The sequence below is a fragment of the Scyliorhinus torazame genome, chromosome 20 (genome assembly GCF_047496885.1).
Source record: "Scyliorhinus torazame isolate Kashiwa2021f chromosome 20, sScyTor2.1, whole genome shotgun sequence".
Classification (NCBI taxonomy): domain Eukaryota; kingdom Metazoa; phylum Chordata; class Chondrichthyes; order Carcharhiniformes; family Scyliorhinidae; genus Scyliorhinus; species Scyliorhinus torazame.
Window position 1 is genome coordinate 7,124,012 of NC_092726.1, and position 26,777 is coordinate 7,150,788.

At 51.5% G+C, this 26,777-nt stretch overlaps 2 protein-coding genes across 2 annotated transcripts in view; one reads left to right on the plus strand and one right to left on the minus strand.

Annotated features, from left to right (window-relative positions):
* The window catches only part of LOC140396840 (triacylglycerol hydrolase DDHD2-like), a 158,428-nt gene that overhangs the window by 84,873 nt on the left and 46,778 nt on the right, over nt 1–26,777 (minus strand). The window lies entirely within an intron of this gene.
* On the plus strand, nt 6,211–25,016 carry LOC140396824 (matrix metalloproteinase-21-like). Its single transcript, XM_072485578.1, has 7 exons — nt 6,211–6,393; nt 7,406–8,102; nt 13,317–13,456; nt 14,040–14,181; nt 21,769–22,026; nt 23,899–24,071; nt 24,303–25,016. Exons 1-7 carry the CDS (start codon nt 6,211–6,213, stop codon nt 24,597–24,599), a joined length of 1,890 nt encoding a protein of 629 aa, XP_072341679.1. The 3' UTR covers nt 24,600–25,016.

Below are 26,777 nucleotides of genomic sequence, written 5' to 3' on the forward strand. Positions count from 1 at the left end.
AGTCTTTCCAAGTGTTTGCAGGCACATGCTGAGAAGAGGCCACAGTCTTGGGTGCAGAGCGACTCTCCTACGCACTCTGATGCGTACTCTTTGGCATGTGAGCAGATTTGACATCTGAAGGCCTGACTCTCAGATGGCTCATTGACCTATTCCAGATAGCCAAGCAACTGAAAGATGAATCATTTCTAACACAGACCCTGTGAGTGGCATTTAACAAGTTCACATCGGGAAAGTGGGCAGCGTAATCAAAGACCCCTCCCACCCGGCTTACTCACTCTTCCAACTTCTTCCATCGGGCAGGAGATACAGAAGTCTGAGAACACGCACGAACAGATTCAAAAACAGCCTCTTCCCCGCCATTACCAGACTCCTAAACGACCTTCTTGTGGACTGACCTGATTAATACGACAACTCCTGTATGCTTTACCCGATGCCGGTGTCTATGTATATACATTGTGTACCTTGTGTTGCCCTATTATGTATTTTCTTTTCTTTTCGTATATTTAGTGGTCTGTTTGAGCTGCTCGCAGAAAAATACTTTTCACTGTAACTCGGGACACGTGATAACAAACAAATCCAAATCCAAATGACCCACGGCTGGGCCAAACTGGGGTGGAGGGTGTGTTGAGAGTTGAAACCAGTCAAGTGGCACTCACGGCGATGAGCTTTACTCAAGTCGTTTCGTCACACCAAACTCCAGCTCTGCGGATCACAGGACAAACCGGGATTGAAATCAAGGGAGCAATGGTTTTGTTTCAGGAACACAACTTTCAGACCAGGGTCAATAAAACAAAATGCCACACGTTACATCAGGCACCAATCCCTCGCCTCCTCCCAAGGTGTCATTCAGCAAAGCTCCACGAAAAATAATCCTGCTATTTTCCTCGATTTGATAATGCTGCTACTCCGACACCTCAAAAATCAATAATCCTCAGCCTCCCATGCTCTGCAGACATTGACATCGGAAAGAGTAAAGATAGAGATAGAATTGAAGGAAATAAAATCTTTATACCTGGGAGGAGGTAAAAACAATGAGCACTGCGGGTTCCTTGGTGTGTGCCTGGAAGAATAGATAGGGCTGCGAATGAGAAACAGCAACTCTGACAGCGCAGCACTCCCCCATCAGGGCAACGGCCTGCATGTCGTGTGTACTGCTCGGGACCTGACCCCACAACCTCCTGGGTGAGACGTGAGAATGCAACTCAGCTGATTCTGCCACCAGACCGTGCAGGTACAGGCACGGGTACGGGCATTAAATCATTTTATAACCCATACCTCCAATCCACCAGCAGAGCTAAAATGCAGGTCAGTCAGCAGCAGAGGGAAGCAGTGGTGTGTGCATTTGGCTGTGTGACAGCAGAGGTTATCCTTCAGCCCTCTATAACAGATTAATTCCTGTTCATTCAATCCAACCCCTGAAACAAACTGAACTCCTCCAAAGTTCTTTTGTTTAAAGCTGGATATGACAGAATTTTTCTGTTTCAATTGTTGACTCCCCCAGGTTATATTCGATTACGAGCCCTGAAGGGTACCTCAGGTAAGGAATTCATAAGAACATAGGAACTAGGAGCAGGAGTAGGCCATCCAGCCCCTCGAGCCTGCTCCGTCATTTAATGAGATCATGGCTGATCTTTGTGGACTCAGCTCCACTTTCCGGCCCGTACACCATAACCCTTAATCCCTTTATTCTTTAGAAAGGTATCTATCTTTTTCTTAAAAACGTTTAATGAAGGAGCCTCAACTGCTTCACTGGGCAAGGAATTCCAGAGATTCACAACCCTTTGGGTGAAGAAGTTCCTCCTAAACTTGGTCCTAAATCTACCTCCCTTTATTTTGAGGCTATGCCCCCTAGTTCTGCTTTCCCCGACCAATGGAAACAACCTGCCCACATCTATCCTATCTATTCCCTTCATAATTTTATATGTTTCAATAAGATCCCCCCGCACCCTTCTAAACTCCAATGAGTACAGTCCCAGTCTACTCAACCTCTCGTCATAATCTAATCCCCTCAACTCTGGGATCAACCTAGTGAATCTCCTCTGCACTCCCTCCAGTGCCAATATGTCCTTTCTCAGGTAAGGAGACCAAAACTGAACACACTACTCCAGATGTGGCCTCACCAACACCTTATACAATTGCAACATAACCTCACTAGTCTTGAACTCCATCCCTCTAGCAATGAAAGACAAAACTCGATTAGCCTTCTGAATCACCTGTTGCACCTGCACACCAACTTTTTGCGACTCGTGCACCAGCACACCCAGGTCCCTCTGCACAGCAGCATGTTTTAACATCTTACCGTTTAAATAATAATCCATTCTGCTCTTATTCCTCCCAAAATGGATAGCCTCACACTTGGCAACATTGAATTCCATCTTCCATTCTGTGCACTTGGCCTTCCCAACATTTCCTGAGGCACAGAGAGTTTCCCTGTTGGAAAGGATACTTTCGCAGGCGGAGTCAGGAGGGGGCAGCAGGTCTGGTATTTGTGCCTGAGAGCTCGGACTTGGTGGATGGGATGAAGGCGAAGTGGGAGAGGGAGCAGGTGTGGAGTGAGGCCTTGCGTCGGGGGAACTCCACATCTTCATGTGGGTGAGTTGGTCTGATCCAGCTTCAGGTGGTGCACACGGCACACCTGACCAGAACGAGGAGGAGCGTTATTTTTTTCCCGGAGGTGGAAGACAGATGGGAGCGGTGCTCTGGTGGGGGCCGGCCAATCACACACACAAGCATTCTGGGCTTGCCCCAAACTGCAAAGCTTTTGGCCGCGGCTGTCGACGGGGGTGAAGGCGGACATCCTCGCCTTCGCCTCGCTGATTGCCCGGAGGCGGATTCTGCTGGGGTGGAGGTCTTCGTCTCCGCCCAATGTGGGTGGGTGACCGAATGGAATTCTCGTACCTGGAGACAGTCAAGCTCACCGTCAGGGGGTCGGTTGAAGGGTTCTACTGGAGGTGGCAGTCACTCTTGACCAACTTGAAGGAATTTGTCACCGTCAGTATTGTTATGTTGGTTTCTGTGGATCATCGTCTGAGCCAATATGGGTTTTGTTGCAAAAATTAAAATGGAAAATCTTCAATAAAAATATTAAAAGAAGTTTACATTCCACAACAGAAAACATTTGTTTAAATTTTTTCTATGGCTTACTTACAAGTGGATAAATCTCCAATTGTCGGAAGGATTTGGTGTTGAAACATCACAGTTTAGTAACAGCACGGTGGATGTACCTACACCATAGGGACTGCAGTGATTCACGAAGGCAGCTCACCCACCTTCTCAAGGGCAATTTGGGATGGGTAATAAATGCCCACATCCTATAAATGAATTAAAAAATGTTTCGCTGCCAGTTCAGGTGCCAAACAGGTGTCACTCAGTCAGTCTCGATGCTGTGCTAGATTTCAAATTGAAGACTGTATCTTCTTCAATGGACGGTTACATCAGATTGGACAGCACCGAGATTGGCTATTTGACCCATCCTTGGAATCCGTACACTGCAAAAGGAGGCCATTCGGCCCATCGAGTCTGCACCGACCCTCAGAAAGAGCACCCGACCTCAGCCCCCTCCCCCTCCCGGTCTCTGTAACCCCGCGCATTGACCACGGCCAATCCACCTCACCCGCACATCTTTGGACTGTGGGAGGAAACACCGGAGCACCCGGAGAAAACCCACGCAGACACGGGGAGAACGTGCAGACTCCGCACAGACAGTGACCCAAGCCGGGAATCGAACCCTGGTCCCTGGCGCTGTGAAGCAGCAGTGCTAACCACTGTGCTACCGTGCCATCCTGTGCCCCGTGCTAACCGCTGTGCCACCGTTCCATCCAGTCCACGTTGGTTCTTCCCAATGTTTAGCGCTGGAGGGAGAGATTAGCAAAGGTGTCAGATCGCTTCGGACAAGATTGCTGCAGAAATTGCGACAGGACGCCTCACACTGGAGCAGGAGCTGGGATCAGGGACAGGATGGTGTCATCCACTCGAGTGACAGGCTGGAGAATGTCCATTTCTCCTGAATCTTTATCCCGAGCTCGGCATTGGCCTTGAGACAGGCAATTGCCACCAGGTAATTATTGAGGGAGAAATTTCCATCACTGTTCGTTGCGGCGTGAGTGGCATCCCTGGGAATCCCGATCCCTGCTAACAGTCAGGAAAACTGCTGACAAAGTAATGGAGCTGGAGGTGGCATGAGAGGGGCAGCGAATAAACAAGGCAGCACGGTAGCATTGTGGATAGCACAATTGCTTCACAGCTCCAGGGTCCCAGGTTCGATTCCAGCTTGGGTCACTGACTGTGCGGAGTCTGCAAATCCTCCCAGTGTGTGCGTGGGTTTCCTCCGGGTGCTCCGGTTTCCTCCCACAGTCCAAAGATGTGCAGGTTAGGTGGATTGGCCATGATAAATTGCCCTTAGTGTCCAAAATTGCCCTTAGTGTTGGGTGGGGTTACTGGGTTGTGGGGATAGGGTGGAAGTGTGGGCTTGGGTGGGGTGCTCTTTCCAAGAGTCGGTGCAGACTCGATGGGCCGAATGGCCTCCTTCTGCACTGTAAATTCTATGAAATCTATGAAGGTACGGGTCACAAAGGGAAGAACTAGAATCGAGTTTCTTTAAAGGTCTGAATCCAATGGAAAGCAATGAATAAGTTATAGAACGCTGAAGGATTACCTACTGCAGTTGTCCATTGTTGGACCATCGCATCTGACAACTTATCAGTGACTCACCAAACTGATGTGTCCATAATTCATAGAGGCCAGTTCCTGTTTTCCACGAACTGCTTTGTGTCAGAGGATGTAGCACATCCTGTGCTATAGAAAGTCAGTGTATTGAGTCAGAGTTATCCCAAGACATGTTTGCAATCTTATAAATCCCCTGTCAATTAGATGAACTCTTTTAATTTTTATTCCCTACTTCAAAGGATCACTCATTTTATTTATTTTTACATTTAGGTTACCCAATTCTTTTTTTTTCCAATTAAGGGGCAATTAGGGGCTGGTGTAGCACAGTGGGCTAAACAGCTGGCTTGTAAAACAGAACAAGGCCAGCAGCGCGCGTTCAATTCCTCGACCAGCCTCCCTGAACAGGCGCCGGAATGTGGCGACTAGGGGCTTTTCATAGTAACTTCATTTGAAGCCTACTTGCGACAATAAGCGATTTTCATTACCGTGGCCTATCCACCTACCCTGTTCATCTTTTTGGGTTGTGGGGGTGAGACCCACGCAGACGAGGGGAGAATGTGCAAACTCCACACGGACAGTGACCCGGGGCCGGGATCGAACCCGGGTCCATGGCGCCGTGAGGCGTTAGTGCTAACCACTGCGCCGCCGTGCTGGCCCAGGATCACTCATTTGAAGCCATAGAAACACCCTTTTTAACATTATGTCTCCTGATTGTAGCCAGATTCCTTCCCCAACCCTCCGAGATAGCTGTGCCCCCCTGACTCTGGTCTCAGGCACATTACCAGTTTTAAGCACTCCACTGCATGTGTCCAGAGCTTTGAATTCCCTCCCGAAATTGGGCGGCACAATGGTTAGCACGGCTCACGGCTCCAGGGGTTCAATTCCGGCCTTGGGTGACTCTCTGTGTGTGGCGTTTGCACGTTCTCCCCGTGTGTGCGTGGGTTTCCTCCGGGTGCTCCGGTTTCCTCTCAGTCCAAAGATGTGCAGGTTGGGTGGATTGGCCGCGTGGAAATTGATCCTTTGTGTCCAACACGTTACACAAGGTTACAGAGATAGGGAGTCTATGATTCTCTCTCTCTCCTCCTCTAAAATGCTCCTTCGACTCAGCTCTTTGTCCCCTGTTCTAATATCACCTGTCACGGGCCTCGGCAAGTCTCGCAATATAAAGGTTTTCTCTTCAGCCTTCGTTTCTGAATTTGTGGCAAATCCTTTCCCGACAAAGAGTCAGGTTCAGAACCTCGCAGCAAGATGTGTCCATGTTTCGGGTTTAACCATTGAAGCTTATTGATGTTAGGTGAGGAGGCCCCTCACCTTCAACAGTGTTGATAATGCTCCAAAAGCTGCACAATGCACAGGCCAATTGCAGCAAAGGAACCCTCAGGTTTGAGCTGCCAGCCAGGCGTGACATGTTTCTGTGCTCTGCTGCACCCAAGGTCAGCTGGCAGGAAAGCGTTCTGCTCGCCTCGGTGACTCAGGGGCGGACCTCAGTCACGGAGCACCGAGATAAAGAGGAGCGAAGAGGTGCACTCCCTCCATTCCTGCAGCATGCCGTCCGTGGGCCGAGAGACAGCCAGTCCTTCAGGTGGGACCGCCCTTGCTGGCTTGCCCATCATCGTCTGGACCCTCTGCACCGCGGCCACAGCAGAGAGGATCTTTCACTCCCGAGATCGGTCCGATATCAGAGTGGCTCACCAAGCTACCCCCATCAGCGCTCAGCATTCAGCCCAGGTAAGGCACTGACTCATTCTCTATCCGTCCTGTCACCGAAATCGATACTAAAGCATGATTCCAGAGGCATTTTAAAATTCATTTTCAGGATGTGGGCCTCGCTGGTAAGACCAGTATTTACAGCCCATCCCTAATTGCTCTTGAACCCGCTGCTGTCCCCCAGGTGTAGGTACATCCACTGTGCTGTTAGGGAGGGAGTTCCAGGATGTTGCCCCAGCGACAGTGAAGGAACGGACGTTATATTTCCCAGTCAGGGGGGTGGGTGACTTGGAGGGGAGCCTCCAGGTGGTGGGGTTCCCAGGTATCTGCTGCTCTTGTCCTTCTAGATGGTAGTGACCGTGGGTTTGGAAGGTGCTGTCTAAGGAACCTTGGTGAGTTAATGCAGTGCATCTTGTAGATGGGGCACACGGCTGTCACTGTGCGTCGGTGGTGGAGGGGGTGAATGTTTGTGGAAGGGGGAGCAATCAAGCGGGGCTGCTTTGTCCTGGATGGTGCATTCTTTGCGACCCATACACGTTGCTCATTATTTCCACTGTCTGCTGGTGCCAGGTTATGAGACTCTCAAACAGAGAGAGTGACAAGGTCTTGAGTTGGACAGCCTTCCCCTTGAAAGGAGTCCGTCTCCCATTTAAACACCAAGAAATCACAACATTTTCATTCAGGTCTGATATTGACAATATCACATTGCTCAGGGCAAGCCAACTCGTGCAGGGTAAAGGTCGCTGCTCTGACACCACAGTGCAAATGGCTATCCCTGGTCAAGACCCAAGGTCCCAGGGATAAACTATGAGTCACAGCCAATGTCCTTGCTCATGTCCTTCACTGGAAAAGATGCAGCGGTTACAGAAGGTGGATCAACACCACCTTCTCAAGGACAATGAGGGATGGTCAATAAAACTGGCCAAGCCCAATGACGCCCACGTCCCACAAACACATGAAAGAAAAAATAAGATAGAAGTTTGCAAAAGCTATCTTTCGATGTTCACCAACTTTCCCTCTGTGTTCCAATCAGAAATTCCTTGCCCGGTATGGATGGACAAAGCCTGTTAATTGGGAGGACACCTCGTACCAAGATGGAGCAACAGCCACTGATGAAGATCCAGCCCCCCCAGACTTGATGAGCCTCGTCCATGAAGACTTCCAAGTCTCAAAGCAGACAGATCCTTCAACAAGCCAAGACACGGAAAGTTCAGCTTTTACCCAGGCATTGAAATCATTCCAGGCAACTAACGGGCTGGCAGCGACTGGTTCCCTTGACCCGGCCACGAGGGAGGCAATGAACACCCCCAGATGTGGGGTGCCGGATCAGAAATCCAATCCTCACCTTCAGCCGTCCCACAACGCAACGCTGGCCACGAACGGCACCGACGGGAAGGCCAACCAGACAGACAAGGTTAAAGTGAACGCGACGAGAAGCGGTCTGGTGCGCAGGAAGCGATTTTTGCACCACCACCTCTTCCACGGTCGGAGGTCAAGAGGGAGGAGGAGGGAATTTGCAGATGGCAGTGTCTCCGGCCTGGCCTTCGGCAAACGCAAACTCAAGTGGCGTTTGCTCAGCGAGGGCTACAGCTCTCAGCTGTCGGTCCCCGAGCAGAGAGACGCCATTCGACTTGCTTTCAGACTTTGGAGTGAGGTCACACCAATAGACTTTGAAGAGGATCGGAGGTCGTCACCCTCAGGCATGGATATCACACTGGCGTTCGGAACAGGTAACAACCTTGTGGTGTTCTTTGTGTTGCTGAATTCAGGATGTCTGGCGTGGTGTTCACAAAGACCACAAATAGCTTTTAGCTTGAATAAAGCTATAAAGTTATTAACACTACTTAATTGGATTCAACACTTCCTCCCATATAATACACAGTTGATAATTAACATATAATCTACACTCATCTACTACTAATCTCTACACAATTGTATTGACTATGATCTGCTCTCACTTACACTATCTTTTCTTCAGTCTATACTCCAGCTATCTCCTTCACTTCTCCCACCCCCACGGCTCAGCATCAATGTCTTATATACTTGTAACTCTAGCTCGCTCTAGTGGTTGATCTAGACATTTCATTAACCCTTGCAGTTCTGACATTTAAAAAAATATATAAATTTGGAGTACCTAATTACTTTTTCCAATTAAGGGGCAATTTAGCGTGGCCAATCCACCTACCCTGCGCCTCTTTGGGTTGTGGGGGCGAGACCCACGCAAACACAGGGAGGATGTGCAAACTCCACACGGACAGTGACCCGGGGCCGGGATTGAACCTGGGACCTCGGCGCCCTGAGGCAGCGGAGCTAACCCACTGCGCCACCCTGCTGCACTCAGTTCTGACATTTATGATAATGTCACAAAGGTGGCCAGGAATGAAGACCGAGACAGTGCTGTAAATGCCCAGTGGCTCTGGCAGTGCCCGTGGAGAGAGGCAGAGGGTTAACGCTTCAGGTCAATGACCTTTTATCAGAGCTGGGGGAAAAAAAAAAATCAGAAATGTAACTTGGCTTCGAGCAGTGAGGAGGGAGGGATGGAGAATGAAAGGGAAGGTCTGTAAAGGCTGGAGGACCGAAGGTTAAATGAGAAAATCATTCATGATGCAAGGCCACAGGAATGGTGATGGCAGCATGGTAGCACAGTGGTTAGCACTGTTGCTTCACAGCTCCAGGGTCCCGGGTGCGATTCCCGGCTTGGGTCACTGTCTGTGCGGAGTCTGCACGTCCTCCCCGTGTCTGCGTGGGTTTCCTCCGGGTGCTCCGGTTTCCTCCCACAAGTCCAAAGATGTGCAGGTTGGGTGGATTGGCCGCGATAAATTGCCCTTAGCGTCCAAAAGGTTAGGTGGGGTTACGGGGATAGGGTGGAGGTATGGGTTTAAGTAGGGTGCTCTTTCCAAGGGCCGGTGCAGACTCGATGGGCCGAATGGCCTCCTTCGGCACCGTAAATTCTATGAAATGTGTCTGGATGAGGTGTGTAGGACAGGATAGCTGCTTCCTGCAACAGAAAAACAGGAGGAATGTCCAACCCTGCCAAGGGAAAGGAACACTGGCAGCAGAGGACACCGTCTGGAATTGTTGAAGCTGAAAGGTTGTGAAATTCTCTCTCCCTTTCACTTGCTCAAAATCTGACATTTCTAATCGTTTCCACTTCAGGTGGAAGATCATCATCCTGAAACGTTTCTCCACCTTCACCGATCTTGTCCACAATGTTCTCTTTTAGTTTCCGATTTCTGGCGGAGTTTGGGAGAAGTGGCCAGGTTGTCCCTGGTCCAGCACTCGCGCGCAGTGACCACCAGTCAGCAGCCACTCATCACGAACACACATACAAGCACCAGTTTAGCAAGAGGCTGAATCATAGAATCTCCGCAGTGCACAACCGAGGCCATTCAGCCCATCCAGTCTGCACCAACCCTCTGAAAGAGCACCCTACCTAGGCGCACACCCCTGCCCTATCCCCGTCACCCCACCTAACCCACACATCTTTGGACTGTGGGAGGAAACCGGAGCACCCGGAGGAAACTCACGCAGACACGGGGAGGACGTGCAGACTCCGCACAGGCAGTGACCCGAGCCGGGAATCGAACCCGGGTCCCTGGAGCTATGAGGCAGCTGTGCTGCGTGCCCCTACAGCAGGCTGAAGGTCCCTGTGTCTCCTCAACACCAACCATTGGCTGACCTGCTTCCAACCACATTTGCCACTTGAGTGATCATTCCTGTGACCACTGTTGGTGTCCCTTTCCTGACCCAGTTTTCACGGCGTGCTGATCTTTGTGAAGTCCCAGCACATTCACAGACACCATAGTTGACGTCCTTTTGTATTTGGGGAGGTGGAAACCGTCAGAACTATTTCATTCCAGACTGTGAAACAATAAAAGCTCCTGGGGACGGCAAAGAGACTTTTAAACATGGCCCACATATCAATGGAATTCAGCAATGAGGGAGTGTGACAACTGCCCCAGGGGGTGAGGGAGATTGTTACAACTGCCACAGGGGGTGAGGGAGATTGTTACAACTGCCACAGGGGGTGAGGGAGTGTGACAACTGCCACAGGGGGTGAGGGAGTGTGACAACTGCCCCAGGGGGTGAGGGAGATTGTTACAACTGCCACAGGGGGTGAGGGAGTGTGACAACTGCCCCAGGGGGTGAGGGAGTGTTACAACTGCCCCAGGGGGTGAGGGAGATTGTTACAACTGCCCCAGGGGGTGAGGGAGATTGTTACAACTGCCACAGGGGGTGAGGGAGTGTTACAACTGCCCCAGGGGGTGAGGGAGTGTCACAACTGCCCCAGGGGGTGAGGGAGAGTGTTACAACTGCCCAGGGGGTGAGGGAGAGTGTTCCAACTGCCCAGGGGGTGAGGGAGAGTGTTACAACTGCCCAGGGGGTGAGGGAGAGTGTTACAACTGCCCAGGGGGTGAGGGAGAGTGTTACAACTGCCCAGGGGGTGAGGGAGAGTGTTACAACTGCCCAGGGGGTGAGGGAGTGTTACAACTGCCCAGGGGGTGAGGGAATGTTACAACTGCCCCAGGGGGTGAGGGATTGTTACAACTGCCCCAGGGGGTGAGGGAGAGTGTGACAACTGCCCAGGGGGTGAGGGAGAGTGTTACACCTGCCCCAGGGGGTGAGGGAGTGTGACAACTGCCCCAGGGGGTGAGGGAATGTTACAACTGCCCCAGGGGGTGAGGGAGTGTTACAACTGCCCCAGGGGGTGAGGGAGTGTTACAACTGCCCCAGGGGGTGAGGGAGTGTGACAACTGCCTCAGGGGGTGAGGGAGTGTGACAACTGCCTCAGGGGATGAGGGAGTGTTACAACTCCCCCAGAGGCCCCCGGGGAACACCTTCAGGTACTTACAGGTAAGGGTTTATGCCAGAAGGCAGGTGGTGGAATTCCCGCGGCTACTGCCACACACAGTACAGGACAGGGTGCTCTCGGGGGGGTGGGTGGGAGTGGGGAAGATCTCGGAAACTTACCAGGTGATGCAGGAGGAGGAGGAGGTCTCGGTAGTGGAGTTGAAAGGTAAGTGGGAGGAGGAGTTGGGAGAGGAGATCGAAGAGGGGACGTGGGCAGATGCCCTAGGGAGGGTGAACTCTTCCTCTTCGTGCGCGAGGCTCAGCCTCATACAGTTTAAGGTGCTGCACAGGGCACACATGACCGGGACAAGGATGAGCCGTTTTTTTTGGGGTGAGGACAGGTGTGTTAGGTGCTCAGGGAGCCCAGCAAATCACACCCATATGTTCTGGGCATGCCCAGCGCTGGAGGAATTTTGGAAGGGCGTAGCGAGGACGGTGTCGAGGGTGGTAGGATCCAGGGTCAAACCGGGCTGGGGGCTCGCAATATTTGGGGTGGCAGAGGAGCCGGGAGTGCAGGAGGCGAAAGAGGCCGGAATTCTGGCCTTTGCGTCCCTGGTAGCCCGGCGAAGGATTCTCCTTCAGTGGAAAGATGCGAGGCCCCCAAGCGTGGAATCCTGGATCAGCGATATAGCAGGGTTTATTACGTTGGAGAGGGTGAAATTCGCCTTGAGAGGGTCGGTACAAGGGTTCTTTAGGCGGGGCAACCGTTCTTAGACCTCCTGGCAGAACGATAGACATTGGTCAATGGCAGCAGCAGCTCGGGGGGTGGGGTTTACTTTATTTTTGTTTATGTTATTTACACTGGAGGGTCTGAGGGGGTGTATACACCTGTTGTGTTAAGTCGGGGTGTTAATGTTAATTTATTATTTAGGTACGGGGGGGGGGGGGGGGGGGAGGGGTTTGGGGGGTTGCTTTTTTAGATTGTGTTTTGTACTTAACCCTGTTGGGTTATTTTTTCTTTCTCATTTTGTTATTGATATTTTATGAAAACCTTTAATAAAATTTAAAAAAAAAACTACCCCAGAGGGTGAGGGAGAGTGTTACAACTGCCCCAGGGGGTGAGGGAGAGTGTTACAACTGCCCCAGGGGGTAAGGGAGTATTACAACTGCCCCAGGGGGTGAAGGAGAGTGTTACAACTGCCCCAGGGGGTGAAGGAATGTTACAACTGCCCCAGGGGGTGAGGGAGTGTTACAACTGCCCCAGGGGGTGAGGGAGTGTTACAACTGCCCCAGGGGGTGAGGGAGTGTTACAACTGCCCCAGGGGGTGAGGGAGTGTTACAACTGCCCCAGGGGGTGAAGGAATGTTACAACTGCCCCAGGGGGCGAGGGAGTGTTACAACTGCCCCAGGGGGTGAGGGAATGTTACAACTGCCCCAGGGGGTGAAGGAATGTTACAACTGCCCCAGGGGGTGAAGGAATGTTACAACTGCCCCAGGGGGTGAGGGAGTGTTACAACTGCCCCAGGGGGTGAGGGAATGTTACAACTGCCCCAGGGGGTGAGGGAGTGTTACAACTGCCCCAGGGGGTGAGGGAGTGTTACAACTGCCCCAGGGGGCGAGGGAGTGTTACAACTGCCCCAGGGGGTGACATCTTTCAGCAGACAGACAAGGCTGAGAGGTCCTGTGGCCTGTTGGGATGAGTGTCAAAGACCCCAAAGGTCACTGTTTTGAATAGTGGGGACATATTCCTGGACAATGTTTATCTCTGAATCAACATCAGAAAAACAGATGACCTAATCACAGGCGGCAGTTTGTGACATCTTGCTGTGCACAGACATGGCTACACAGTGACCAAGTTTCCAAAAGTGCCCCATTGGCTGGAGGGTGCTTGGAGGTGTTTGTCGATTGCGAAAAATATGGTGTTAAACGCAAGTCTTTATTTAAATTGGTCATTCCAGTCAATGTGACACTTCTGTGACGTGTGATCACTGCAGCCATGTGGGGGGGGGGGGGGGACCCCCCACCCCCCAACACTGTGTCCAAAACGTCCCACTGACCAATTCATGGCGATGCTGAGACCGGTTTCCACCACAAGAATGAATTTTAACAAACCAACTTGAGCAAGCTGAGCCCCGCCTTCGCTTCTTCCCCAGGGCGTCATTTGGGCTGTTCCCAGGCGTTCGATGGAGCCGGACAGGAGGTGGCGCACTCGTGGCAGAGTGGAGCCATTCACTTTGACGACGATGAACATTTCACAGCACCGAACAGCAACCAGGGAATAAGCCTGCTGAGGGTAAGCAATTGATCGCGGCCACTCCGCCTAACCTGCACGTCTTCGGACTGTGGGAGGAAACCGGAGCACCCGGAGGAAACCCACGCAGACACGGGGAGGACGTGCAGACTCCGCACGGACAGTGACCCGAGGCCGGAATCGAACCCAGGTCCTCGGTGCCGTGAGGCAGCAGTGCTAACCACTGTGCCACTGTGATGCCCCCTCTGTCCATCGAGTCACCCTTATCAATTTTGTTAGTAGCATCCTCAAAAAAACTCCAACAAGTTCGGCCAATATGATTTCCCATTCGTAAATCCATGCTGACTATGCCAATGTTACCATGATTACCGAAGTGTCCATTTATCACACCCTTGCAAATAGATTTGGGCATTTTCCATATTCCTGATGTAAGGCGAACAGGTCTGTAGATCCCGGTCTTCCCTCTCGCTCCGGTGTTAAATAGTGAGGTCACACTTGCCACCTTCCAAGCTTCAGGAACCATTCCAGAATTTGCCGGATTCTGGAAGATGATCACCAATGCCGAGCTCGTGTTTGCGGGCGTTACATGGACTGACCACGGCTGTGCATTTTTCCCTCCCTTTAGGTGGCCATGCACGAAGTGGGGCATGTCCTGGGCTTGCCCCATATCTATGGCAGGGGGTCAATAATGCAGCCCAACTACAGTGCAGCAGGCAGGGGCACAGAGCTGGACCAGACTGATCGCAAAGCTATTCAGCAGCTGTACGGTAAGAACCTCGGTTCGCACAGTTTGAAGGCTGCCCAAAGTTGGGACACTTGCTTATAGAACATAGAACAATACAGCGCAGTACAGGCCCTTCGGCCCACGATGTTGCACCGAAACAAAAGCCATCTAACCTACACTATGCCATTATCATCCATATGTTTATCCAATAAACGTTTAAATGCCCTCAATGTTGGCGAGTTCACTACTGTAGCAGGTAGGGCATTCCACGGCCTCACTACTCATTGCGTAAAGAACCTACCTCTGACCTCTGTCCTATATCTATTACCCCTCAGTTTAAAGTTATGTCCCCTCGTGCCAGCCATTTCCATCCGCGGGAGAAGGCTCTCACTGTCCACCCTATCCAACCCCCTGATCATTTTGTATGCCTCTATTAAGTCTCCTCTTAACCTTCTTCTCTCCAACGAAAACAACCTCAAGTCCGTCAGCCTTTCCTCATAAGATTCTGACTTGTTGCCTTCTGTGATGTTAATTCATTCCCAGTATTCTGGCACGACGAGCAGGACCAATGTTCATTGCCCATCGCTGGGCAATTCCACCCCCCCCTCCCCCCCCACCCACGCCCCCCGCCCCCACAGCCCCCCCACAGCCCCCAGCCCCCCCCCCCCCCCCCCCCCCCAGGAGTATGGCCTGGGGAGCTGCCATGTTCCCAGATTTGCTCATTGCCAGCAACTCTCCTCAGTGGGAGCTCCAAATCATGTCACTGCCACAGTAACCCACCAGCAATGATATCTGCTGATCTTCGGCACAGTATAGACCGGACACAAATGTTGTGGGCCAGGGTTTAGAGAACACCAAAGTATATCATGGAGTTCACTTGAGCCACAACTTTGAATAGATTTTGGTTATGAGGAGCACACGGGCCCACTCTACAGGTAATAATAAAAATAATAATGATAATAATAATCGCTTATTGTCACAAGCAGGCTTCAGTGAAGTCACTGTGAAAAGCCCCTAGTCGCCACATTCCGGCACCTGTTCGGGGAGGCCGGTACCGGGAATTGAACCCGTGCTGCTGCCTTGTTCTGCATTACAAGGAATGGTTCGTGAAGCTTGTTCTGCAGAACAAGCCAGCTGTTTAGCCCACTGTGCTAAACCAGCCCCTAGTGTTATGCAACAGAGATCTTAAGTATTTTTAGACAAAACAATGTTTATTCTATGAATCCAGTTAACATTTTTAAACACACAGTCAACATCTTATCAACTACCAACACTGATCCTCCCCCCAAAGATACAGTACTCTGTAGGTAACCCTTAGTAACTTTCCAAACCACATCCATAAGCCATACACCTTTTATCCCCTACAAAAACAGTTGGTTTGCATTCCTTACAGAAACAGGTATTAGTTTGAAATTATCAAGTGACCTGGAGACATTCTTTAGCATGCAGAGAGAGAGAGAGAGAGAAAGACCAAAATACACCTCCTTGGTTTGAATGCAGCTCTGCAACTGAAAACCAAAACTAAAATTCGGAGCCCAAAACAGCTTCCGGCGCAAAATGAAAGTAAAACTCAGAACCAGAGCCCAGCCCCACCCACACAACGACATCACTGCAGCCACGTGAGAAGACAAACATTTCTTTTTTAAAAAATATAGTTTATTCAAGATTTTCTGGCCAAACATAACAGTACGTAGTGTTTCTTTTACACAACAATAAAGCAATATAAATAACAGTGGCCAGTTTTAAACAAATAAATAAATAATATATAAACAAAAACAAAAGCAAAACTGAATGGCCTTGTCCAAAATAAATACTCTCCAAAAATACAATCCCACATACAATTACCTATAACAAATACCTATACACATTATACATATACAGTAACATCTCTGAGAGTCCGTTCGATTCCCCCCCCCCCAATCCCCCTCCCCCCTGGGTTGCTGCTGCTGTCTACTTCTTTTCCATTCCCTCTATCTTTCTGTGAGGTAATCGACGAACGGTTGCCACCGCCTGGTGAACCCCTGAGCCGAACCCCTTAACACGAACTTAATCCGTTCTAACTTTATAAACCCTGCCATTTCGTTTATCCAGGTCTCCACCCCCGGGGGCTTGGCTTCCTTCCACATTAACAATATGCTGCGCCGGGCTACTAGGGACGCAAAGGCCAACACGTCAGCCTCTCTCGCCTCCTGCACTCCCGGCTCTTCTGCAACCCCGAATATAGCCAACCCCCAGCTTGGTTCGACCCGGACCCCCACCACCTTCGAAAGCACCTTTGCCACCCCCACCCAGAACCCCTGTAGTGCCGGGCATGACCAGAACATGTGGGTGTGATTCGCTGGGCCTCTCGAGCATCTCGCACACCTATCCTCTACCCCCAAAAATGTACCAAGCCGTGCTCCAGTCATATGCGCCCTGTGTAGCACCTTAAATTGTATCAGGCTTAGCCTGGCACACGAGGACGATGAGTTTACCCTACGGAGGGCATCAGCCCACAGCCCCTCCTCAATCTCCTCCCCCAGTTCTTCTTCCCATTTCCCTTTCAGCTCATCTACCATGATCTCCCCCTCGTCCCTCATTTCCCTGTATATGTCCGACACCTTACCATCCCCCACCCATGTCTCTGAGATCACTCTATCCTGCACCTCCTGCGTCGGGAGCTGCGGGAATTCCCTCACCTGTTGCCTCGCAAAAGCCCTCAATTGCATGTACCGAAATGCATTCCCTTGGGGCAACCCATATTTTTCCGTCAGCGCTCCCAGACTCGCAAACGTCCCATCTACAAACAGATCTCTCAGTTGTACTACCCCAGCTCTTTGCCATGCTCCAAATCCCCCATTCATTCTCCCCAGAACGAACCTATGATTGTTTCTTATCGGGGACCGCACCGAAGCTCCTGTCCTTCCCCTATGCCATCTCCACTGCCCCCAAATTTTCAGAGTAGCCACCACCACCGGGCTTGTGGTGTATTTCTTTGGTGAGAACGGCAACGGCGCCGTCACCATTGCTTGTAGGCTAGTCCCCCTGCAGGACGCCCTCTCCAATCTCTTCCACGCCGCTCCCTCCCCTTCTCCCATCCACCTACACACCATTGAAACATTGGCGGCCCAGTAGTACTCACTTAGGCTCGGTAGTGCCAGTCCCCCCCTGTCCCTACTATGCTCCAAGAATCCCCTCCTCACTCTCGGGGTCTTCCCAGCCCACACAAAATTCATAATACTCTTCTCGATTCTTTTGAAAAAAGCCTTCGTGATCACCACCGGGAGGCACTGAAACACAAAAAGGAATCTCGGGAGGACCACCATTTTAACCGCCTGCACCCTCCCTGCCAGTGACAGGGACACCATGTCCCATCTCTTAAAGTCCTCCTCCATCTGTTCCACCAACCGCGTTAAATTTAACCTATGCAATGTGCCCCAATTCTTGGCTATCTGGATCCCCAAGTACCGGAAGTCCCTTGTTACCTTCCTCAACGGTAAATCCTCTATCTCTCTGCTCTGCTCCCCTGGATGCACCACAAACAACTCACTTTTCCCCATGTTCAGTTTATACCCTGAAAAATCCCCAAACTCCCCAAGTATCCGCATTATCTCTGGCATCCCCTCCGCCGGGTCCGCCACATATAGCAACAAATCATCCGCACACAGAGATACCCGGTGTTCTTCTCCCCCCCCGGAGTACTCCCCTCCACTTCCTGGAACCCCTCAGTGCCATGGCCAAGGGTTCAATCGCCAGTGCAAACAATAACGGGGACAGAGGACATCCCTGCCTCGTCCCTCTATGGAGCCGAAAATAGTCAGACCCCCGTCCATTCGTGACCACGCTCGCCATCGGGGCCCTATACAGCAACTGTACCCACCTGATATACCCATCCCCAAAACCAAATCTCCTCAGCACCTCCCACAAATAATCCCACTCCAGTCTATCAAATGCTTTCTCGGCATCCATCGCCACCACTATCTCCGCTTCCCCCTCTGGTGGGGGCATCATCATTACCCCTAGCAGCCTCCGTATATTTGTATTCAGCTGTCTCCCCTTCACAAACCCAGTTTGGTCCTCATGAACCACCCCCGGGACACAATCCTCTATCCTCATTGCCATTACCTTGGCCAGAATCTTACCGTCCACATTCAGGAGGGAAATGGGCCTGTAGGACCCGCATTGCAGCGGGTCTTTTTCCTTCTTTAGGAGGAGCGATATCGTTGCCTCTGACATAGTCGGGGGCAACTGCCCCCTTTCCCTCGCCTCATTAAAGGTTCTCATCAGTAGCGGGGCCAGCAAGTCCATATATTTCCTATAGAATTCAACTGGGAATCCGTCTGGTCCCGGGGCCTTCCCCGCCTGCATGCTCCCAATCCCTTTCACCACTTCCTCCGTCTCAATCCGTGCTCCCAGTCCCACCCTCTCCTGCTCCTGCACCTTAGGAAATTCCAGCTGATCCAGAAAACACATCATTCTCTCCTTCCCATCCGGGGGCTGAGCTTCATATAATCTTTCGTAAAATGCCTTGAACACTCCATTCACTCTCTCCGCTCCCCGCTCCATCTCTCCCTCCTCATCTCTCACCCCCCCCTATCTCCCTCGCTGCTCCCCTTTTCCTCAGTTGGTGGGCCAGCAACCTGCTCGCCTTCTCCCCGTATTCGTACTGTACACCCTGTGCCTTCCTCCATTGTGCCTCTGCAGTACCCGTTGTCAGCAGGTCAAATTCTACGTGTAACCTTTGCCTTTCCCTGTACAGTCCCTCCTCCGGTGCCTCCGCATATGGTCTGTCCACCCTCAGAAGTTCTTTCAACAACCGCTCCCTTTCCCTACCCTCCTGCTTTCCTTTATGTGCCCTAATAGATATCAGCTCCCCTCTAACCACTGCCTTCAGCACCTCCCAGACCACTCCCACCTGTACCTCCCCATTATTATTGAGTTCCAAGTACCTTTCAATACATCCCCTCACCCTTAAGCACACCCCCTCATCTGCCAATAATCCCATGTCCATTCTCCAGGGTGGAAGCTGTTGTTGTTCTTCCCCTATCTCCAGGTCCACCCAATGTGGAGCACGATCCGAAATGGCTATAGCCGTGTACTCCGTCCCCGTCACCTTTGGAATCTGTGCCCTTCCCAAAACAAAAAAACTATTCGTGAATAGACTTTGTGGACATAGGCGAAAAACGAAAACTCCTTACTCCTAGGTCTACTAAATCTCCAGGGGTCTACTCCTCCCATCTGCTCCATAAAATCCTTAAGCACCCTAGCTGCAGCCGGCCTCCTTCCGGTCCTGGACCTTGATCTGTCCAGCCCTGGGTCCAGCACCGTATTAAAATCTCCACCCATTACCAACTTCCCCACTTCTAGGTCCGGGATTCGTCCTAGCATACGCCTCATAAAGTTGGCATCATCCCAGTTCGGGGCATACACGTTCACTAATACCACCGCCTCCCCTTGCAGTTTGCCACTCATCATCACGTATCTGCCCCCACTATCCGCCACTATAGTCTTTGCCTCAAACATTACCCGCTTCCCCACTAGTATGACCACCCCCCTGTTTTTTGCATCTAGCCCCGAATGAAACACCTGCCCCACCCATCCTTTGCGAAGTCTAACCTGGTCTATCAGCTTCAGATGCGTCTCCTGCAGCATAACCACATCTGCCTTAAGTTTCTTTAGGTGTGCGAGTACCCGTGCCCTCTTAATCGGACCGTTCAGCCCTCTCACATTCCACGTGATCAACCGGGTTGGGGGGCTCTTTACCCCCCCCCCCCTTGTCGACTAGCCATTTCCTTTTTCAATCCAGCTCCTCACCCGGTTCCCACGTAGCCGTATCTCCCCCAAGCGGCCCCCCCCCCCGCCCCGACCACCCCCCCCATACCAGCTCCCCCTTCTCCCCAGCAGCAGGAACCCAGTTAACAACCCCCCCCCCCCCCCCCCCCCCCCCAGCTAGATCCCAAACTAGCGGAATTGCACCCCCCATGTTACTCCCAGAAGTCAGCAAACTCTGGCTGACCTCGGCTTCCCCCCGTAACCTCGGCTCACACTGTGCGAGGCCCCCTCCTTCCTGCTTCCCGCCGTGATTACCATAGCGCGGGAACAAAGCCCGCGCTTCCCTTTTGGCCCCGCCCCCAATGGCCGGCGCCCTCAGCTCCTCATCCTCCCTCCCCCCCTCCCCCACGACATGGGGAAGAGAGAAAAGTTACAGGGTCGCAGGATTAACAACTTGGGAAGTCATCTCTTCCCTCTTTTCCCCCCCTTCATCCCACATATTCACCCCCCCCCCCACTTTGTCCCAAACGTTCTTTTTATGGCCAGCTCACTCCAGTTTCTCCTCGACAATAAATGTCCACGCCTCATCTGCCGTTTCGAAGTAGTGGTGTTTCCCTTGATGTGTGACCCATAGTCTTGCCGGCTGCAGCATTCCAAATTTAATCTTCCGTTTGTGCAGCACCGCCTTGGCCCGATTAAAGCTCGCCCTCCTTCTCGCCACCTCTGCACTCCAATCTTGATATACGCGGATCACCGCGTTCTCCCACCTACTGCTCCGAGTTTTCTTTGCCCATCTGAGGACCATCTATCTGTCCTTATATCGGAGAAATCTCACCACTATGGCTCGAGGAATTTCTCCAGCCCTCGGTCTTCGCGCCATAACTCGATAGGCTCCCTCCACCTCCAACGGGCCCGTCGGGGCCTCCGATCCCATTAACGAGTGCAGCATCTTGCTCACATATGCCCCGACGTCCGCCCCTTCTACACCTTCGGGAAGACCAAGAATCCTTAAATTCTTCCTCCTCGCATTATTCTCCAGCACCTCCAGCCTTTCCACACACCTTTTGTGTTGTGCCTCGTGCATCTCCGTTTTCACCACCAGGCCCTGTATGTCGTCCTCATTCTCAGCAGCCTTTGCCTTCACGACCCGAAGCTCCTGTTCCTGGGTCTTTTGCTCGTCCTGTAGCCCCTCAATCGCTTGTAATATCGGGGCCAACAGCTCCTTCTTCATCTCTTTTTGAGTTCTTCCACGCAATGCTGCAGGAACTCTTGTTGGTCAGGGCCCCATATTAAACTGCCTCCTTCCGACGCCATCTTGATTTGTGCCTGCCTTCCTGGCCGCTGCTCTAGAGGATCCACCGCAATCCGGCCACTTTCCTCTCTTTTTTCCATCCGTGTCCAGGGGGGATTCCCTTCTGGTTTACCACACAGTGTTTTTTGCCGTTAAAATTGCCGTTGGGGCTCCTATCAAGAGCCCAAAAGTCCGTTCCACCGGGAGCTGCCGAAACGTGCGACCTAGCTGGTCATCGCCACACCCGGAAGTCCAGAAGACAAACATTTCTTAAAGTCACATTCCCATGACAAAAATGTATTTGAAAGGGGCAAGTTTGTTGAATGTGTCTTTCTGGAAGGGGGAGGGGATAAATGAGTATGTAAGGGGACATCAGTGTGGGAGGAAGGTTCGCAAATGTAGCCTCAAGTTTACACCGATAGAAGTTAGGGATTGAAACCCAGGTTTTCCATGTGAAATTGCACTCTGGGCCTGGACGTTTAAAAAAAACTAAGACCACTTGCCTCTTCTGTGGTGTCTGCCCTCGAAGAACTTGTGTTTTTCCTTCGTCGATTCCTGTTTTTGACATCTTCCTCTGTTCCTGGGCAGGGGTCTGCGAGGGACCATTTGACACGGTCTTCGATTGGGTGCGACGGGAGCGGGGTCCGGACGGCAGGCTGGTCATGGCTTTCAACACGTACTTCTTCCGAGACAGCTGGTACTGGATGTACGAGAACCACAACAACCGCACTCGTTACGGGGACCCCCTGGCGATCTGCAGCGGCTGGCGTGGTATCCCCACCTCAGGAATCGATGCCTTTGTCCATGTGTGCACCTGGTCCAGAGACACCGCTTACTTCTTCAAAGGTAAGGTAGCAGACTGGGGCGGGGGGGGGGGGGGGGGGGGGGGTAGCCGGCCGTCAGGGAACGGTGACAGTACGGGAGGCCAGACTGTCCGGCCTACGCCAGCTCTCCGAATGAGCAGCTCACCCTACGCCATCCCCCCCCCCCCCCCCCCCAACCCTGCACATCGACCCCTTCCAGGTAAACAGAGCAATCCCCTGCTGAACACCTCGATCAATCCGGCCTCCCGTCGCACTCTCAGCCAATGTGAATCAACCCTGGACCACTGAGTGTGACAGTCATTCTGGGGGCGGGGGTCAGTCTCTGAGTCAGTCAGAAGCAAAGCTGTCCAGGACCATTTGGGGAATGGGCCGCTTTGTGTTGGGTGTGGGGGGGGGGGGGGCGGGGGGGGGGGGGGGGGGCGGTGCTGAACCTCGCTGTGAGGATGGATTATCAATATTGGGCCAGTTTTGCAGGAGGGTTGGGCGTAGATTTTTTTTTACAATATGTGAGACATTATTTACTGTTAAAATCCTCTGATCTTTGCTGTTCCACCAACGTGGGGTGATTTTGGGTGGATGGAACCATCAGAAGGGAGCAGGAGACTCCATCAAACAGGGTGACACACCAGGGAGGGGGGCACCATTGGTGGGAAGGGCCGGAAGGTCTCACCCTTGACGTCTGCCTCGCACATCCAATCGCATCACCACAAGGTGGCGACACCTGGGATGTGAACAGATAAGTTCCCTTCATTCCCTCCAAGGCAGGCCAGCAGCACGGTTCAATTCCCGTAACAGCCTCCCCAAACAGGCGCCGGAACGTGGCGACTAGGGGCTTTTCACAGTAACTTCATTGAAGCCTACTTGTGACAATAAGCGATTTTCATTTAACACCACACTGCCCAGAGATCAAACAGCACATCAAAGTTCAAGGATTAAGCTTGGGATTCACAGTGTCTGACTCTGACCCTGGGCATTGACCTTGATGATCCAACATCCTTGCTCTTGAAGAAAACTCCCCTCTTTCACATCATTGATAATGAGGGAGCCTGCAGTGGTCAGTCCTGACGGCCGAGCCGAGAGCAGGGAAAGGTGAGCAGAATCTGAAATGATAGCAGAGTGCGGAAAGGGAGAGGAGTCCCGTTGCCCCACAATCTGTGGGGACATTGGGAGGGGGCAGCCTCCCTGTTTCCAGAGGTTACGACAGCAGTGACATTCAGATAGCACCTTTTCCATAACCTCCCCAAGTTCAGGAACTCTGTGTACGCATGCACCGACACAAGGTGACAGAGCGAATCAGACCAACGAATGGTGACATTGCCTGGTCAAAGTGATGAGTGTGGTGACATGCATCACTGTAAATACACAAGGGGTTAATGTAGATACACTGCGACTGAGTAAACACTCTAGGGAGCACCAGAGACATCATGACACACAGACATTCAACCAATAGGTCAGTAAGATAGGACATGACCAATGGGCAGTCAAGACACACCCAGAGGTGACACTACCACAAGGGGGCTACCCATGTAAAAGGGCAGGGCACACATGCTCTTTCTCTTTCCACAGGCGACACTCAGAGAGACAGGGGCAGATCAGGAAGCATCACACCCACCGCATGGATTAGAGCAGACTGCTTAGTGCGAGTGAGTTACTATAGCAAGATTAGCAGGAGAGTCGAACTCAAGTTGGAGAATTGTTAACTGTTCAATAAACGTGTTAAACCTATCTCCCAGTCTGAACCTTCCTTTGTCAGAGTATACATCGAAGAAGCAGCTTATGCTCCATGAAGGATCAGAACACAACAGTGAGCAGCAGCATTTTTGTGCACAGGAGGTATCTACTGAAGATATTTTAAATGTCTCTGGGGGGTAATGCTATTCCCTTTGTCTAACAGGAACTCAGTACTGGAGATATGACAGTGTTAATGATCGTGCATACACAGAGGATCCACGTGGTGTCAGATACCCCAAGCTCATCTCCAGTGGGTTCCCGGGGATTTCTGGCCCTATCAATGCCGCCTCTTTTGACAGACGGGACCAGTGTATCTACTTCTTCCAGGAAGGCAGGGTGAGTCTGCATTTTCCTGTCCATGCGTGGCCCTCACTCTCGGTTTCTTCCCCCATATCAGCCCATGGCTACTCAAAAACAATAAAGGGGTTGATTAATTAAAGAATTAACGTGTAGAAATTAATTTATCTTACTACTGTTGATGAATGTAGCCTGATCATTCGTTTTCAGCCTGCCTATGTCCGTTACGCAACTCTTTTCAAATCACGGTTAAACTTTGGTCCTTAACAGGTGACAGCATTTAATGTCAACACCAACACGAGGCTGCCTGGATATCCCAAGAGGATTGTCAATGTGTTCCCACCTCTGGTCCCAGGAGACCATCCAATCAGCAACCTGGATGCGGTCTACTACTCCTATACCCACAGAACCACCTTCTTCTTCAAAGGGCTCTACTCCTGGAGGGTGGCCAACCGGAATGACAGGGTGTCCAACCCCGGTGTACCCCACAACGCTCTGCAACCCAAACGCAAGGTCAGCGAGCACTGGCTGGACATTTGCAACGTCCACCCCTCCACCATGACCTGAGGTCAAAGAATCTAACTCTTCCAGATGTTCCAGAAGACAAAGCTAGAGAAGGTCTGATTGGGTGAGGAGGGACAGCTGATCTAGGTCAAGCACCAGGCTCGGGCCTCTGGTCTATTCACTCCCCAGGGGCCTAACAGAGCAGGGAGTGGGTCACCCTCAGCTCCCCAACATCTGGAACTGTGAGTCAAGTCTTTATCTAAACGTACAGTGCCTCAGGCTCTTTATTTGGAAGAAGAGGACGGTGTTTGCCAGAGGTGTGACTTGTAAAACTTTGCAATAACATTTTATCTGATGCATCTTCACCGCTCATTTCCCCAGGCACTGTTTCAATTGTATATTTGTGAGTTTGAGGAGGTGAGGGCAGTTTCTCTGCTGGGAGTGAAGAATTAATTGTGTAACCATTAACTGATCACTTATTTAGCCTCCATAAATATTCTGTTTTCAATCATTTTGATCAGACGATTTTTCAATATGTTAGTGAGGAGATTCTCAATTTACAACAGCACAATTGACAATTTATAATCTAATTTCCCTCATCCATTCACGCTGCAACTATGGACAGTGTACAACTGGTCTTGGTTAGACGCAAGCTCGCCCTGCAGAGAGATCCCGACAGCATGCCCAACTCGCGACCGGCGACCGCTTGCCCCGTCCCCCAAATCCTGGCCAATGTCCCTCCATCAAACAACCAGTTCGTCAAAGCCAACGCTCTGATTGCTCACTCATTTGCTGTCTGTGGGATCTTGCTGAACCCAGCCCGGCTGTTGCTTTGCCCGCCTCACAGTGACAGCACATCGAAAGGTCTCCACTCGCGGCACCAAATTCCAGCTGGTCCCAAGGAAGTGAACCGCACCCCAGGAAGGAGCTGCGCTCCGAAAGCTAGTGATTCCAAACAATCTTGTTGGACTTTAACCTGGTGTAAGGCTTCTTACTGTGCCCACCCCAGTCCAACGTCGGCATCTCCGCATCATGCATCAGATGAAGAGAGGTCCCCTTGATCTCACTGGTGAGGGAAGTGACAGGGCTCAAGGTGTGCGAGAATCATCTGATGTTTCCAATTCTGCTTTGACCACAAGACCATTTTGACTTTGCATGACTGGAGGAAAGTTGTTGGCGTGAGGGTTTTCTGGTCACAGAAAGATGCCCACACACTCTTGCATCCCAATATTTGAACAGAACCCATGGAGATACGGGATGTTACCCATTGCTTCCCCCCTCACCCGCCCTCTTGGCCCCCCAAGTTCTTTCCTTCCCAAAAAGCTACCCATTCCATTTTGAGGGCTCCTATTCAGTCTGCACCCACGAGCTACTCTTGCAGGTCCCAACATCTCGCTGCGCACGAGAATTTCCCATGAATCGTCTCTGCTTGGAGGAGAACCTCCCTCAACGATTGAAAATGCTCCCCACCCCCCCCGGTATCATTCTGTTTGAGGGAGGGTGGGGCTGCAACCTGGAGCCTCGGGCATGGAAATGTTGCCGAGGGAGAGGTTGGGTATTTTGAATGGTGCAATCATTAGGGAGACTGTGACAATTCATCACGCTGCATTATTTCGAGAGAACAGTACTTCTTGTCCCTTTGGGAGTGTGGTAATACCAGGCATTGCGGTACCCGAGAGGTAGATGGCCATTGGTTAGACCCAGGAGTCTACCATTGGCTGATGTACGTAGCTCCGCCCTGAGAGGCGGAGTATAAGAACCGGTGCCATCCCAGCAGCCATCACTTTCTGTATGGAAGCTGCTGGGGAAGAGTTCTAGCAGATTAAAGCCTTCAGTTATGAATCACTTGGTCTTGAGAGTAATTGATCGCGCATCAGGGAGCTGAAGACATTCTCAAATTGCTGCTCCTCTCGGTTTCATTTTTCAACCTTTATATGCATGTTCCTCCGCTGCTCCTTTGACGATAACGCTGCATTTGAGAGATGGGGGCTTGTGTGTCGACCTCAGTCCTCTCCAACACTTGCAGACTTTCCTGGGAGTGGGAAGCTTTCAAAGCAGTCTTCTGCTAATCTGACCTAGTGTGAGAATTGTTTTTTTTTTTAAACCTGCATGATTGAGGATGCAACCGGCCAGCCATGTGTCCATTCTGACAACTTGCTTGTGTTTGATTTTAAATCAAACCCGCTGCAATACTGAGACATAAAGCGAGAGTAAATCTCTCTGATTTGAAACTGGCCCAGC